The sequence below is a fragment of the Apteryx rowi genome, unplaced genomic scaffold (assembly GCF_003343035.1).
Source record: "Apteryx rowi isolate R43461 unplaced genomic scaffold, aptRow1 scaffold_742, whole genome shotgun sequence".
Lineage (NCBI taxonomy): Eukaryota > Metazoa > Chordata > Aves > Apterygiformes > Apterygidae > Apteryx > Apteryx rowi.
In genome coordinates, this window is record NW_020451030.1 from 378,895 (window position 1) to 394,239 (window position 15,345).

General features: G+C 35.1%; 1 protein-coding gene across 1 annotated transcript in view; it reads left to right on the forward strand.

Annotated features, from left to right (window-relative positions):
- LOC112976558 (neurobeachin) overlaps positions 1-1,420 on the forward strand; it is a gene marked incomplete at its 3' end in the record, with an annotated part of 203,918 nt that extends 202,498 nt beyond the window's left edge. Inside the window, exon 38 of the mRNA XM_026087943.1 lies at positions 1,254-1,420. Coding sequence (XP_025943728.1) covers positions 1,254-1,420 — 167 coding nt within the window. The remainder of the gene's footprint in view (positions 1-1,253) is intronic.
- Between the last annotated feature and the right edge of the window lie 13,925 nt (positions 1,421-15,345).

Below are 15,345 nucleotides of genomic sequence, written 5' to 3' on the forward strand. Positions count from 1 at the left end.
AATTAACCCTTTATGAATGAGTATAATGATTGTTCTTTTCCAAATAGATTACTGGAAATAATGACTTTAACATAGTAGAAGGACCACTGTGAAAATCTTACCAAATGCTGATGTGTAGTAAAAATATAGTGTGCAGACATATGAAGAATAAACTTCAATCCAGTATGAGGTTAACTTAATTTTAGCTGCTCTTCTGAGTACAGGAATATGGTAGTCTATTCAGCATTAAGTGTTACCGTATTGAGTATTGGCTAAACATGCTCTAAAATGGTGTACAATAATCTGTGGGTGCAAAAATGTATGGTCTCTCTCTTAAAAGGTAATTTTAAAATGAGCTGTTAACATTATTTTAAGAATAATCTAGCTTTTGTAATTTATATCTTAGAAAATGATACTTGTAGTGGATTTATTTTAATTGCTGTGGCTGCATTTGCCTTGTTTAGACATTTCAAATGGATCTTTACTAGGAGGAGAAATTAAATTTGAACTTAATGTGGTTTTGAAAAAAGAAATGGCAAAATTGTATCATGCCAATTATGCAAAAAGTTTTATCAAAACTAAAATATACTATAGTGTTTTGACAATTTTAGAAACAAATCTACGTGAAGGTCAATAGCCACAGCATTTATGTCTTAAAGAAACATGATGGGAATATTAGATCTTTTTCAGTTGAAGAGATGAGTGACTTTTTAAACGTTAGAGTTTTTTAGAACTTGTATGTAAGTTGTGAACATTTTTCATGTTGTGACATAAGACTGAAAATATGCCTCTTAATTTAATAAAGGAGTTTCTCTTTAGTATCCATAATAATAAAATTATGAATCTGATTATTAATTGTAAATCTTACAGCATTTTAAAAATCAAGCCAATATATATAATATTTTTCTGCAAGACAAATCGTAAGTTGAATATACTGTATTGATTAGGGTGCTGTACCTGAGAATACTTGAAAATTTTACAGGTAAAAACCAACTTTTAAGGCATACTTGAAGACACACGCATACTGCAGTTCTGTTGTCTTTGCCATTGATGTTTCTGTTTCTAAATGTTATTAATTGAATGAGTACTTTTTTGTGTGGATAATATATAATAATAGAACCAATTCAATTGAAGGGTGTGTTCTATTCCTTCTTTAAGTATTTTAATGAGCCTGTTGGTTCTTGTCATATGTAAAGATTTTTAGGAAATAATTATTTTAAGGTGGTTCCTAATTAGCCTATCTTTTATAAAATAAATGTACTTTTTATTCCTAGTCACAGTGTGCTCAATATGCTGCTGATAGAAGAGAGGAAGAAAAGATGTGTGATCATCTTATCAGTGCTGCTAAACATCGAGATCATGTTACAGCTAATCAGTTAAAACAGAAGATACTCAACATACTGACAAATAAGCATGGTGCCTGGGGAGCTGTCTCGCACAGGTAAGAGGCAAACATACAATGCATGATTTTTAAATGTAGTTTTCAAAGTTTAAGAGAAGCAGTCATTGCATAACTGAAATATAAGTGTTAGAAGCTAGTATTGCTAAAATGTATTTTTTCTGTTGTTAGTCTTTTCCTCATTTACGTTTTTTGAAAAGATCTCTTTACTAAAGATTCACAAAGTCCTTTACAGATTGCAGACATAATATTTTATCACATTTTAAATAAATTATAATAGAGTATTTTTCAGTTATAATGCAGCCTTACTGTTTGTATACCAGTAGTTTTTGAGGCACCAGTAGTTTTTGAGGCTCCAGTATTAGGATCTTTCTGAGCTAAATGCTGCAGATGAGACTGTAAGAGATAGTTTCCTATATAGATATTGACAGAGGAAGGCTGTGATAAAGAACAGAGAGGCAAGATAACTTGTTTGCCCTGTCTGCCAAACTGGAGGCTGCCAAGTCTTTTTCTTGTGTTTGCATACTCAGCAATGAATACTTGGTTATTTATTTAAATGGAACAGCTAAAAAAAGAGAGATTAAGGAAGATCTGCTCCCAAATATCCAGTTTTTTATAGTTTATTTTCCTATTCAAGTCAATGCTTCGAATCGGGCAAGCAGAGCAGAAAGTTCTCTTTTAGTTCTGAAAAATCTTTTCAGTGAAAATCTAATTGAGACTGATATATTGATGCAAAATCTTTTCTACAAATAAATATTTCTATCAAAAATTCTATTTGGGTGTAGTTTGAATATGTATCTAGTGCTTAAGCTTATTGGAAAAGATGTTGAGTAGTAAATCTGGCACATAAGTAATAATATTTAATAAATACCATTTATACTGTTCATTCTTTTTGTCATTCTGTCTAGTTGGCTCTTGCAGTAAAAAAATGTAATTTTTCATGTTCATCATCCTTATATCTTCCACAGAAATCACTATTTCCTACCTGATGGTGGAGAAGTATTTATTTTTTTAAGGTGGCAGAAAGCATAGAAGAAATTCAGTCTCTATAGAAATTCTGTAGTCTAACATCAGAGAGGTTCTAATGGAAATTATGAAAATTACTTTTAGAAGTATATGATATGGTTAATTCAAAATACCTTAGTCCGTAGTGGAGACTCATCTCTAGATGAGGCTTAAAGCTGTTTATCTGGAGCCTTGAACCTGATTAAAATATGTGAAAGTTTCAGTCCCTTTAATGTCTTCAAAATTTTGAGTAATGTTGTTGCTCAAGTTCATGACTGGTTGGAGACACTTTGCAGATGCAGATCAGTTTCTCTCCTTGTCATTGGTCACTGATATTTGAAGGAGACCATCTCTTCTTTGGGCCTGACAACTTTCCTCTCCTGTATAGTTGAAATGTCCTAAATGGCAACAGCTCACTACTGCAACTTATTCTGCACCTTAGTCTGTGATAGTTTCGACAGACCAGGAAGCAGCTTAATACCTGTGGCAAATCTGTAAAATTTCATATACCAAGCAAAATACACTTTTATTTCACTCCTATCATGCCACTTCCTCTGTGTGCCCGCTTCTCATTTAGTTGCTCATTTACTTCTTTCCCCTATCAGCACTCTCCATGTTAGATGCAGCCATTGGCCTGGTTGTTGTTTAGCTGCAGGTTGGCTATGGCTGACACTTAACCTGAAGTGGGGAAGTGGTGACCAAACAAGATCTCCAAGTTGGGTTTTCACATTCACAGGAGCCAAATAGAAGGCAAATATCTTTGCGCTGCAGGCCCTCTACCATGTGTCACATGGCAGCTGTGTGGTCTAGCACACAAATACACTGTCTGTCATGAGACCTAATGGGATTTTCACGCATCTGGACTGTGAGTGGAAAGGACTAGGATGGGAGCAGGCATGAGAAGATGCACAGTAAGAGACCGTATGGGCCTTTTTAAGGACCAAAGTCCCTGGTTCTCAGTGAGCAGATTTAAAAGGCTTGAAGTTGAGGAAGTAGAGAGAGGGCTCAGGAACTAATTAAGCAAAGAAGGCAAAAACTTTTCTTAATTAGGTAGTTTTCAATAGTTTTTTATATGATGCAAAACAAAATGGATTCTAAAATTTTATGTTCCTGTTGTCTTAGCTTGCAGAAGACGCACGTTTAAGTTTCCATTTTTAATCTTCAAGGAACAGCTAGTGTTAGCAATCTCATTATAAACTGATGCATTACAATTTGGAACTTCTCTGTGCCCTAGAAGATAGAGCCTGACTGGAATACAAAGAAATTATTATTTTACTAAAAAACAATTTGACACTTATGAAGGCCTCTATACTGCATCATTTCTGGCAGGAAGTTTTTTTACAGTTCTGAATGCATACTGCTGATTTCCTGTCCATCTCCTGAATTTGAAAATGTTCTTTGAAATTGTGAATTATGGAAATTGCTAACTGGCCCAGGAAGGGCAGGTAATGAACTGGATAAACAGTGATAAAACTTGGGCAATCATGATAAAACTTGGGCAATAGCAATGCCTTCTGATACTCAGAATGGATGAGATGGGTAAGAAACTTTTCTGAGAATGAGTGTAATTCTAAAAAGCTTCTATCTTCTATCACATACACAATCCACAGCTACTGATTTACTGATAATTGTAGTGTATTGTACATATATATATGTTTTTATCTCTCTGTGTTTATTTTTTAAGTAAAGAACAACTTTTAAGCTCTTTAACGCAGATGCTCTTGATATAAAATACTAACACCTGATTTTGTGAAATTTGATCCAGCTGTAGAGAAAATTTTTCCTTGTGTTTAGAGTTAAATACAATGAATTTGTAAGCCTTCCCATTTTTTGCATTGTTGTACGGTACTATTGTACTGTACTGCATGTGTTGTTTTGGCAGAAAACAACAGCCAGCATTTACTATGCTTAATCTGTAGGTGTCCCAAAATTCACTCTTTGTTCATTTATTAAGAAACAAAGAACTAACTCTGCTGCTGGTAGCACTGTGAGTACTGGGAGGAAAACAAGGGGTCCGATGAGTGAATTCTTACAGCATTTACCAATTATGAACTTGGAATATATTATCATAAGCTGTTTTTGAAATGTCTGAAAAATGAAAATAATATTGAACGATATGAGTCAACAAAATACCATATGAAACTTTCAATTCTAAGCAGTGACATATAGCCTGGCCCTGCCCATACACTTGCTAATCTGTATGCTTTGAGTTGGTCTGAGAACATATTTATTCTTTAACCTCTCTCTCAAAATATGGTAAATAACACTGTTTTGAAAATCCTTTCTTTTATACCGCTTAAGTGTTACCTTCTTCTCTGCTTCACAAATATTTTTCCCTTCACTTATTAGAGTGAAAACCAAATATGTTTTGCTCCATTTCTTGCAGGTATGAGCATCTCCTCTACAACAAAAGGAAATTATTGTATGATCTTATTTTTTCCTACATAGCTCAGTCAAAGAATAATAGATTTAAAAAACATCTTTTTAATCTGTTGTAAATCCTGTTTCTGTCCTTAAACTGAACTAATTCTGTTTTCCTCATTTTGGCAATTTGACACTTTTAGGTATCTTCATAATAGCTTACCCTAAACATAGAGTTTTTCACTTTTTTAATCTTAGCATTTAGCCAAAATTAGAATTCTGCAGATTTTTTCCATTCAGATGAGAAATTGATGAGTTGGTTATTTCTTTGATGCATTGCCACTTATTCAGAGTGAATATGCAACATCCTATTTCCTTGAACTCAGGAAGAATCAAACAGGGTATTTCATAGCTTATCGTTCAAAGCCTCTTTAAGCCAGCACTTACCCTTAGTTTTTTTCAGGGTTATGGTCTTCATGTCCCAACATATGTTTCCTTCAGTCTTCTCTGTCAGCTTCATATGGTGCTTTTCTTCCTCCCCATCTGCTTCTCTCCCCATAAATATCTATCTTTTAAATAAATAAATAAATAAATAAAGCTTAATAAAACCTGTCTATACACACAAGTCAAATTCCTTGCCAACCATATGTATGCCTGTGTTTTGGGTAGTATCCTGTGATCAAGTTTGTTTGGAGGGTCTTATTTCAGCTGCTTGATTTAATCAGATATCACAACTTTTAAAAAATACTTTTATTTAGGATCACTGTATATGCCTTACAGCTTCAACAGGTTGAAGACAATCTAGGGCAATACAAAGAGTTCTGAGTTCCAGTTTGAATTCTAAATCTAAACATGAAATACTTGTCACAGATATTTTCATGTTATCAGTTCTGATATACTCAGGAGGATTACTATAATGAGAAAAATGACATTTAAAAATGAGACTTGGTTCCCTTGCTTTTAATGATTTGATGAAGGAGGTTCCACCTACACTAAAGCAGCTTTACCAAACAGCAAGTATACAAGGGCTCTTTCTGTTCAAATCCATCTTTGGTTAAACTAGACACCCATAACAAATTAATCATTCGTGGTGGAGGGCAGAGCTGTCAAACTCATTCTGTGGTGAAGACCAAATTCGTCTAGGGAAACAGGCTGGAAAAAAAAAGTTTCTTGCCAGACAGCTAGTTTTGCCTCTCACTACAGCATGTGCTTCTGCAGACATTGGGGTTCTGCTGGATGAGGAGAAAAGAAGAGGGTTGAAAGAGGAGAACGCCCCTTTCCTGAGCCTATGGGGTTTGGCAGTTAAATAAGGTAATTCTGGGAAGACACTACCTGTAAACCAAATGTTTCCAGTTTACAGCAAGAGGGACCAGAACACAGGAATTTACTAAAAAGGAGTTTTCCTTACACCCAACTTTTGGCATGTTCCTACTCCATCACTATACTAGCTGCTGTCTTGGGAAGTTCAGAGAGGCAGAGAACCTATCCTGTCCCCCATTGCAAATCAGCTTCATCTGGTTTAGGTATTCATCCATTTCTGGCTCATTTTAACTGCTAGATATAAATTACAAAGGGAGCTTTAGAAGAGTGGAAAAGATGTGGGACCAGATCCAGCCTACTGGATCCAGCAATATATTTGACATGCCTGTTTGAAGGCCTGTTTAGGTTCTGTGTTTTTCCACATATTCTCTAACAGCTATGAATTTACTCTGTTCCTAGAATTCTTGGAGTATAATTCTCTCTAAAATAGATCTTTCCCCAGGTTAATCATGTGGAAGCTGCACTCCTTTCAGCTTATTCATTGGCTGTTTTGGTTACAATTTCCAAATATTTATTTCCAAGATTATTTTATCATGACAAAACATTAAGATGTTTTTTTCTGCCTTCCATTGTTCTTACTTAATTGCACTACTCGAAATAACATGAGATCAGCAGATGTTGTGTCAGCATATTGACATACCCTTCTGTATCAGGGTTTAGCCATAAATGTGAGCGTTACTAGTCCTCTAATCTGATCACTTTTTTGTATTACTTTACTATTTCCAATCCCTTTCTTCTCTTTCTCACCACACTTTCAAGTTTCTGTTGCTTCTGGTGCTTTGCACCAATTGTATTACATCCACTAGCCATCCTGTACCCTGTTGCTTTCTCCTTCCCTGATTACCACTGTGGAGACAGGCAGACTCTTTGAAGGAACTCTTGCAAATGGTGCTGTGACATTTGAAGAGCATGCTGGATATAGGAGGCTAGAAGAATTCAGTATCATTTCTGAAGGATGGGAAGTTAGATGTGGATTGCTATTTGTAGCACAGAGACACTTGCCAGGAAAGGAGTCTTGTATAGCCAGAGACAGGCTGTGTGAGTACATAGTTTTCCTTACATGAGACATACTCAATTCTGTATTTGTGCAAGACTTTTTTTTTTTTTTTTTTGAACTGTAGTGCTTATTATTATGGATTTTCTCTGATTAAAATGTTCTTTCTGGAAATAGGTAGTATTTTCCAATGTTGGGAAAGGCAAGGTACTCAGGGAAAAGCTGTTCATTTCCAGAGAAAGATCTGTTCATTGCTGGAAGTACAGCACGTTTTACTGGACACTAAAGAAGGAAGGCTTCTTTGTTTTCTTTCACAGTATTTCTTCTGCAGTAGACCATTAATTTTTCTTCTTTACTCTTTTTTTTCACTTCTGTTTATTGTGTTCTCCATTTGTGCCTAGAATTTTTTTTCCTTTTATTCCATGACAAACACAGAAGAAATATATGCCAATGTTGTTTCTCTTCAAGCTTTACAAACAACAGATCTTTTAGATGTCAGTAGAATCTTCAGCTGAAACAATCACAACAGAAATCCAAATTACATATAGTTGACTTACTACTGAAGTAAGAATATATATAGTAACAAGGGAATTTTAAAGTATACATACATCGAGAGAAAGGCCAACCTTAACAATCTGAGGGCTGCTGCTCCTTCTTCACTTTTACTATTTGAAAATCACTTCCTAATTTGTATCTGTGCTTCTAATTGTTTTTAACAAAGATTGTTGTCCCTCTCTTTCATTTTACAGATTTTAGACATTGACTCCAAGTTTTTTGAAGTCATGTTGAATTATTATTCTCCTGCACCACACTTACAGTTCTCACATCTCAGGTGTTATTATGAGTTTTCTCTGACTCTGCACTGAAGGTGGTAATGAAAATGTTTAATGCAACAGAATGCAGAAAACAACCTATAGATTCTCTCACTTGAGAACACTTCCAATTTGGTTAAGGAAGTTAACTATTTCATACTAAACAAAAAGTACTTCCCTCTTGTTTTTCATGGCAACAAACTCAGATTTGCCTTGGCAAATTTCTGTGATGCCAGCCTAAGTTTTATCTGGGTACTAAGACTTTTTACTTCTGATTTCCTATGTTTCCCATTCTCCTCATAGCAACATGAAATCAGCTAAGATATGTAATAGGCTGATCCATTTTTCTTCCTTGTCTCCTGAGTCATCATACAGCAATCCCCCCCCCCAAAAAAAAAAAAAGAAAAACAAACAATTTCAGCTTTCGAGGCAATAGTCATTTTTGCTTTTTGTGGTATGACATCATTGTCCTTCAAACTATTTTAGATTTTTCCTAAGTTAACGTATCAGTATCATAGAGTTCGTCTGATGAGAAAGAGAAAATATTTTATCTCTGCAGAGCAGGTTTTTGTTATGGAACCCAGAACACTGTTTGAGGAAACCAAAGATCTCCTCTCAGTAGTATCTGTCTTGTCCTCATCATCCGTAGCCTTCAATTATCCACAACTTTACTGTCAACCAGCAAAACACTCTTTGCTTGTGCCTATTTCACTTTATCTCCTCTAGCTCCGTCTGCAGTAATTTCTAACCTGCCTGGAGTCACATCATAGCAGTACTACTACTTGCTACATGGATAAACAGCATGGCGTGATAGGCAAGTGAGCGACCAAGTGCTGCTCCCAAGAACCGTGTAACAGGTCCTGCTTTCAGGTGATGGAGGATCTATGTACAGGAGGAACATGTTTGTTGGACACAGTGGCCAGCAGCCAGGGCCTTCTCCCTTCCTTGTTACCTTAATACAGCTTAGCAGAAAAGTTCCTTGGGTTTGGTATTTCTGTATGTATCCTGTCAGCATAGCCTGTATGTTCACAGATATTAAACTGTGAATGTGATCTTTATACAATTCTCTTTTGCTCTTCCTCAAAAATATTCCCGGTAGATACTTTTCATATTGAATGGATAGTCTAACCCTACCCCCTCTTACGCTACAGGAATATTCAGAAAGTGTTCCTGTGGGTTAAGGCCTATATCTGGGGGAGGCTCACTGGCTGCATGGGGCACCTACACTTCCAAACAGAGGAAGAGCACCAGCCAAATAGAGGACATGCTGTTTTTTTCTCCACTGTCAGTTTTTGCATCTGGAATTCTTTTGGTGTTTAGCTGATTCCTTTGATTATTCTAAAGCCAGTCATTTTAAAGCTCTTTACCCAGTCTTCTGAGTCTCTTCAAAGTAACTATTACTGTAAAAAAAAAAAAAAAAAAAAAAAGAGGGGGAGAGAAAAGAATAAGCTTACTCAAGTTTATTCTTACTTTGATTCAGAGACCCGATGACTGTGATAGACTTCACATGACTTCAAGGAGGTTGCTCTGCTTGGTAATACTGCTTTCTTCACTGGTAAAATAGATGCAATAATGCACACTATACTTATAAAGAGTAATTAAATCATTCAAGATGGTCAGATACTTATTAAAAGTATTGGATAGGTTTAACTGTTTTTATCATTTGTTTTTACACAACTCGTATAGATTTGTTACATGTAAATTACAGCATTTATTTTGCTATGTGAATGCTGTTTTTCTTAACCTATAAGCTCTATTTTATTGGCAGTAATATCTGTTCACATAGAGGTTTGAAATATACGTAAATATATTTCTTGTACACTTACAGACATAAAATATCTGAGGGTGACTTAAATTGCAAGCTTCTCCCAATATTTGTGCTCTCTAGTATATTGATATCTTTTGTCAATAATATCGGCTGTTGGTTAGGTTGTAAAGCTCCATTGCTCAAGAGTGTTGTATTTTGAAGTCATCTGTCGTGGATGTGTTGTAGAGATAGAAGACTATTTATGTTTATGGCATTTTAAGTAAGTTGGTAAGACCCTTTAGAATATACAGAAAAGGCTTGTTTAATGTCATCACTGCTCACTTAATCCTGTGACCTTGACATGATAGTATGCCCGTAAAGCTCCCCGTGGGTAGTTCAATAAAATAGATGAACATCAAGTCTAATGACTGTTTCAGCTTCAGGAATATACTACCTTATGCCATAAATATTTCTTAAACATTCAATAGCGTGGAACCATTTTAAAACACAGTAATGTAGCAAACTATCCAGTTGCCAAGTTTATTAGAAAATCCACAAAAAGATTCATGAGCCACATGCACACTTTTGTTATTCAATCTGAGAATGTTAACCATTGCTTTAAAAAATATTCTGCAGTGCCAATAGGCTAAATTTTAAATTAATTTATTTCTTAAAGTGTTTCGTACCAACTCAGTTATTCCTTTTATTATTTTATTGTATAGCTTATGCTTATACATTTATTTTTCAGGTTCTAACTGTTTTTCCCTTCTTTCCTCATATCAAATTATATTTATTGGGTAGGAATGCTTTTTTGTTTTTGTTACATTCACAATCTGAATCTAGAAAAGATTAATGTGTAAGAAATCTCTTTTAATGATTTACTAGAAGTTATATTTGCACTAATGGTAGGAAGCAATAAAAATGTACATAAAGAGGAAGCTAAATTTGACATCTCTTAGGCCCAATTTAGGAGCACCACTGAAACCTTTGGGATTTTTTGCTATAATAGGGCCTTAATTTTTATGCATAATACATCTTGTGCTATGTGAAAACAGGGAGGAAAGTAAAACATGATATATTTGCCTCATGATGAGTGGAATGTTGTTACAGCATTAGTAAAGATTTTTTCATTTTTAAGTTCTTTTAATATAGAAACGTTTAAGTTTCCAATTTTTTTTTAGTTAGGAATGTGTTATTTTCACAAAACATAGTATTCTTCTACACTGAACAGTGCTCCAACTTATATTTTTGTAAATAAAAAAAAGTTTTGTTTTCAAAGTTGATGACAGCTTAATAGTAGAGGGAATTTATCTGGTGAACTTCAAACAGCATTTTCAGTAGTAGAGTTTCATACTGAAGTATTGAGCCGGAAATCTATGAAAATGAATTGACTGAAACCGGTCAGAAAAGACAAGCTGTCAGGAGCGTGATGTGATGTGTAGCCATCGGAACAAAACTGAATCTGCTATATTTACTGATGTAACCTCATTTAGCTACCCCTGAGAAGCACGGGAGAGGGGAAAAAAAAACAATATTTGGCTAAATTGCAGGCAAGGTTGCATAAGTAAAAACTAATTTCTTTCGTAGTAGCCTTTCCATTTGAGGTGATCATGAAGAATTAAGTTATTCGATTTAATAAAAAGCTCCAAGTTCTGTTTATTCTTAAAGGACCGAAACAAAGAAACTGTATAAGTGTTCCCCAATTATCTGTTGCTTTTGATTCTTAAAGATCTTGGAATTAAAAATGCAGAAAAATTGCATTTGAATCTTGTGGGCATGGTAATCTCTGATTATGGCCACAGTGAGAACTATGCTATCTATTAATTTTTAACAGAGAAGGTGATATAAAGGTATGAAACCTGTTAGAATAAAGCAAAAGTATTTAACATTAGTTTAAGAGAGAGACTGGCGTTTATGTTCAATTAAGTAGTGATAGAGGAGTATTATCAATTGTCTTTAAAAACAAGGAAATTACTTTTTACATACAAATTATGTTTTTCTGGTAGTCTAAATAGTCTACATTAGCTCAGTTTTCTGCTTATTTTTTGGATTAATGATACTGTGTATGTTGTTCTTGTTGTCTGTTGATGAATATATCCACTTTCCTCGAAAGAAACAGACATGTTATGAACATCCAGCGGAGGTACATCTATTTTCCTAATGTGTATGTTCCAGAAACTAAAGCTACTTCTCATATATTGGGTTCTGGCTATGGTATCGCCTGTGTATCTGAATCATTTGATATTGTATAGCTGAGCTGTGAAAGGGTGTTATTGCCAACTGTGCAAAGAAGTTCAAAAGGTTCTGCTGGACGCCACTAAATTTTTATTAGTACGTGACAAAAACCTTTTCTTAGGTATGTCTTATTCAGAAAGTACTAGGATAGTTCCTGTATTTCAGTGACACAGTGATAGAGCAGCTATCTGAGCAGAAGAGCAGCTCTTTCAATGTAATATTTATTTAGAGAATTACGCTTCTTTAAAAGTAGYCAAGGAATTCTCAAATTGTTTACACTAATGCCAGAAAAAAATGTACTTCTAAATTCTTCTTCTCCAGTAGCAGGATTAGTAAAATATCTCTTTTTCCCCTTGTTTTGTTACATTTAACTTTTCACAATACCCACAATAAAGTTGTAATGCTGCTTTTTCCTAAAAGTAAAGACAAACGCTCCTGAGGAAAAATCTATACTGTCAAAATGAAAAGACCATAACGGGCATTCCCTTTCCAGAGAAGTTCTGCAAGCTGCTTTTTGTTATTCATGTTTCCCAAAACATTTTAGGGTGTTAAATCACAGGTAGTAGCATATTGATGGACCTTAAAAATTTAGTTGTGAAAGGGCAGTTGTTCAGGACTGATTTTCATCACAGATTCTATATTAGATCTGTGTTACTCAGTTTGCAAGTAAGAACAACTCTAGAATGCGTTACGGCATGTTTAAAAGGACATTATTTAGTTTGAGGGCTCTTCACCCAATACCGCATTAATCTCTGGGAGGTTTTTGGGTAGCTTTTAATAGATGATTGTTTTCTTGGGTTCTGGCTGCCTAAGTTCACCCTTGGCTCTAAGACTAATTAGAAGTTTGTGTTGTAATCGTTTCTGCCCATACCAGTCAGTATCACCAGTCGTGAAGGTTTGGCAAGACGAATACCATCTGCTGGTACTTGTTCAATCCTATTAGTAATTGGTAGCTAGTATCATCGCAGACAGTAAAGAAGTGTAAGTGTCAGTGAACAATATAATTGACTGGAAGAACCTCTTATTGTCTGGGAACTCTATATTATTAATCCTGGTTTAATTCTCAGGCCTCCAGGCTAAAATGAAAGGAAAAAGAAGGTGAGATGGAAAGCAATCTCTGAAACCCTTTTCCTTCAGACTGAGCACATGACCTGAAAATCACTGTGATGCAATGGATATAGCACCTCATGATGATCTTTTAAACTTAGTTTTCTGTTTAAAACTGTACTTTTGCCTCATTTCTTCCTCCATAATGACATAGGTGAAACAAGTTCAGAACAAGAATAAAGGCAGTTAGCCATCAACTGGTCAGTTCCAAATGTCTATATAGTTTCCTACTACTTCTAATTGTCAACTCTGTTTAACCAGTTCAATCTTAATTTAAAATCAAAAAAGAAGGAAATGGAGATTTTTTATGTCTAACATTTTTACCTAAAATTGCTCTTATAAATAAGGATCTATTGACCTTACACTTGATTCTTGTGTGGATACAATTTGTTCTAAGCTTTAGAGTAACTAATAACCTTCAGGTTTATTTCTGTTCTGCACACAGCATGCAGGGCCATTGCATCTCTTACTTCAATCTTTATAGTACCATTGGGCTGCTTTCCATGTTGCTTATATTCAACTTCTTCAAGTAATTACACTTTCCTCATGGCAATAACTTCCTAAGTTCTAGAAATTACAGTCACTTGGAAACCTAGAGCAGACAAATAGAGGTGGAGAGAGGAAGATTTTCGTTAATACCATCTAACCGAGGACCGACCAACTCTCCTCAGGTTTCAGGGAATTGCGAACTTTGTCAGTGTGACAGAAGAACCATTTGTAAAACTTTTTGAGTTTAGACCTAGCCAACAACCAGATTTGGAAGGATCTGGAAGCATTGGTCCTTACTCTGCCGTTTTCCTGTTTATGTCTGACATCAGCAGCGAAATTATAATGTATCAGTCAAGCATTTGTGTTACTTTTTGAACTGCCTGAAATTCAGATTAGTAGCACCTTTTTTCATTCTTTTGAGAGTAGAAAAGGAAGCGGTGAATTTTCTCCCATTCTATAGCTATGTTCATCACTCTTCACTTAGTTTTCCTTCTGATAGTAAAAAAGGCAATTAGCAGCAAAATCAAAAGATGTCAATCTGACATCAGTGCAGAAACCTTAGAGTCTGAAGTTTTTTTATGAGCTGGAGTAATTTCCAGGAATCCCAGGAAGGAAAAATTTCCTTAATGGAAATTCCAAACTCTGATATATCTTCACATTTTACAGTATGCAGCATGAAGGAGTAAAACTCTGAAGGTCGTTGCCTGAATTTATGGAGGGAAAGATTGATGGTATATTCCAACATTTACTTTATATTTACATAATGACTTCCTTACTTTTTTTTTTCCTAAACTAACCAGCAGTAACAAAGGGGCAACTTGGTTTACAGGATTTATAGTGTGGATGCTGTGCCCCCTTCCTCAAATTCTCCCTAATCATAGTTGTCAGTGCGTTTAATTTAGAGCCAATTATGTGCTTCCGTTTACAATATCTAGGTGTTGCCTATCTTCCAAAACCTTTCTGTAGACTTTGAACAGTGAAAAGATTTTAGATGACATACGTTGAGTCACAGAGTATAGTTTTGGGGATTTTCTTCAGCACTATGGATTAATTATCTTGAGTTTTGTAGATTATTTATTTGAATTTTTGGTCTTACAGATCATATGCCTGGACATATTTCTTAACAAGCTGAGTAATGCAGGAATGTTTTCTATGTGATTTTTTGGGGTGGTGAGGGGTGGGAGACTTGTGGGTCAAGAAAGCAATAGGAATGCAAAAATGATGTGTTATTTCCATGATCTAAATGCTCTGCAGCAGCAGCAGCTGAGCAACTCACTGTTATTCAATGCTACATTAACTTTTCCATTAATGCTGGTGCTGTAAAATATGAAGCCCTTAAGCATTGTGAAGTTGCTGTCTGATTTTTGTTCCTTTACGTGGCTGCTGTATATTTGCATGTTACAACCATTATATGGATAATCAGCATCATTACTTTCTAGAAGGTCATTCTCTTATTCTGAATACAGTTAGATATAGAAAGCCTTAATAGAGGAAGGGTTCTTTAAATATATTCACTGTAAATGCTGTCTCTTTAGTTATTTGCTACTGTGATTCTATGATGGCAATCCAAGTGTCAAAAAGACATTTTGCTTCTGGCAACGAGACAATTGCCAAAAAAATCCCCCCAAAACAAACTAGATGCCATGAAAGCCCTATTTTCTCAAAAAAAACCAAAAAAGTGGACCAAAAAATTTGGGGGGGGGAACTATTTTTCAGAAATTATTGCATGTTCTTTTTGCACCTGGTTAAATTTTTAGTAAGTATTTTAAAAATGCTGCAGAATTTTTTGCAGTTGAATAATAAGTGATGATTGGAACAATGCTTATTCAAGTTTATCACAGAATCACAGAATTGCTGAGGTTGGAAGGGACCTCTGGAGATCATCTAGTCCAACCCC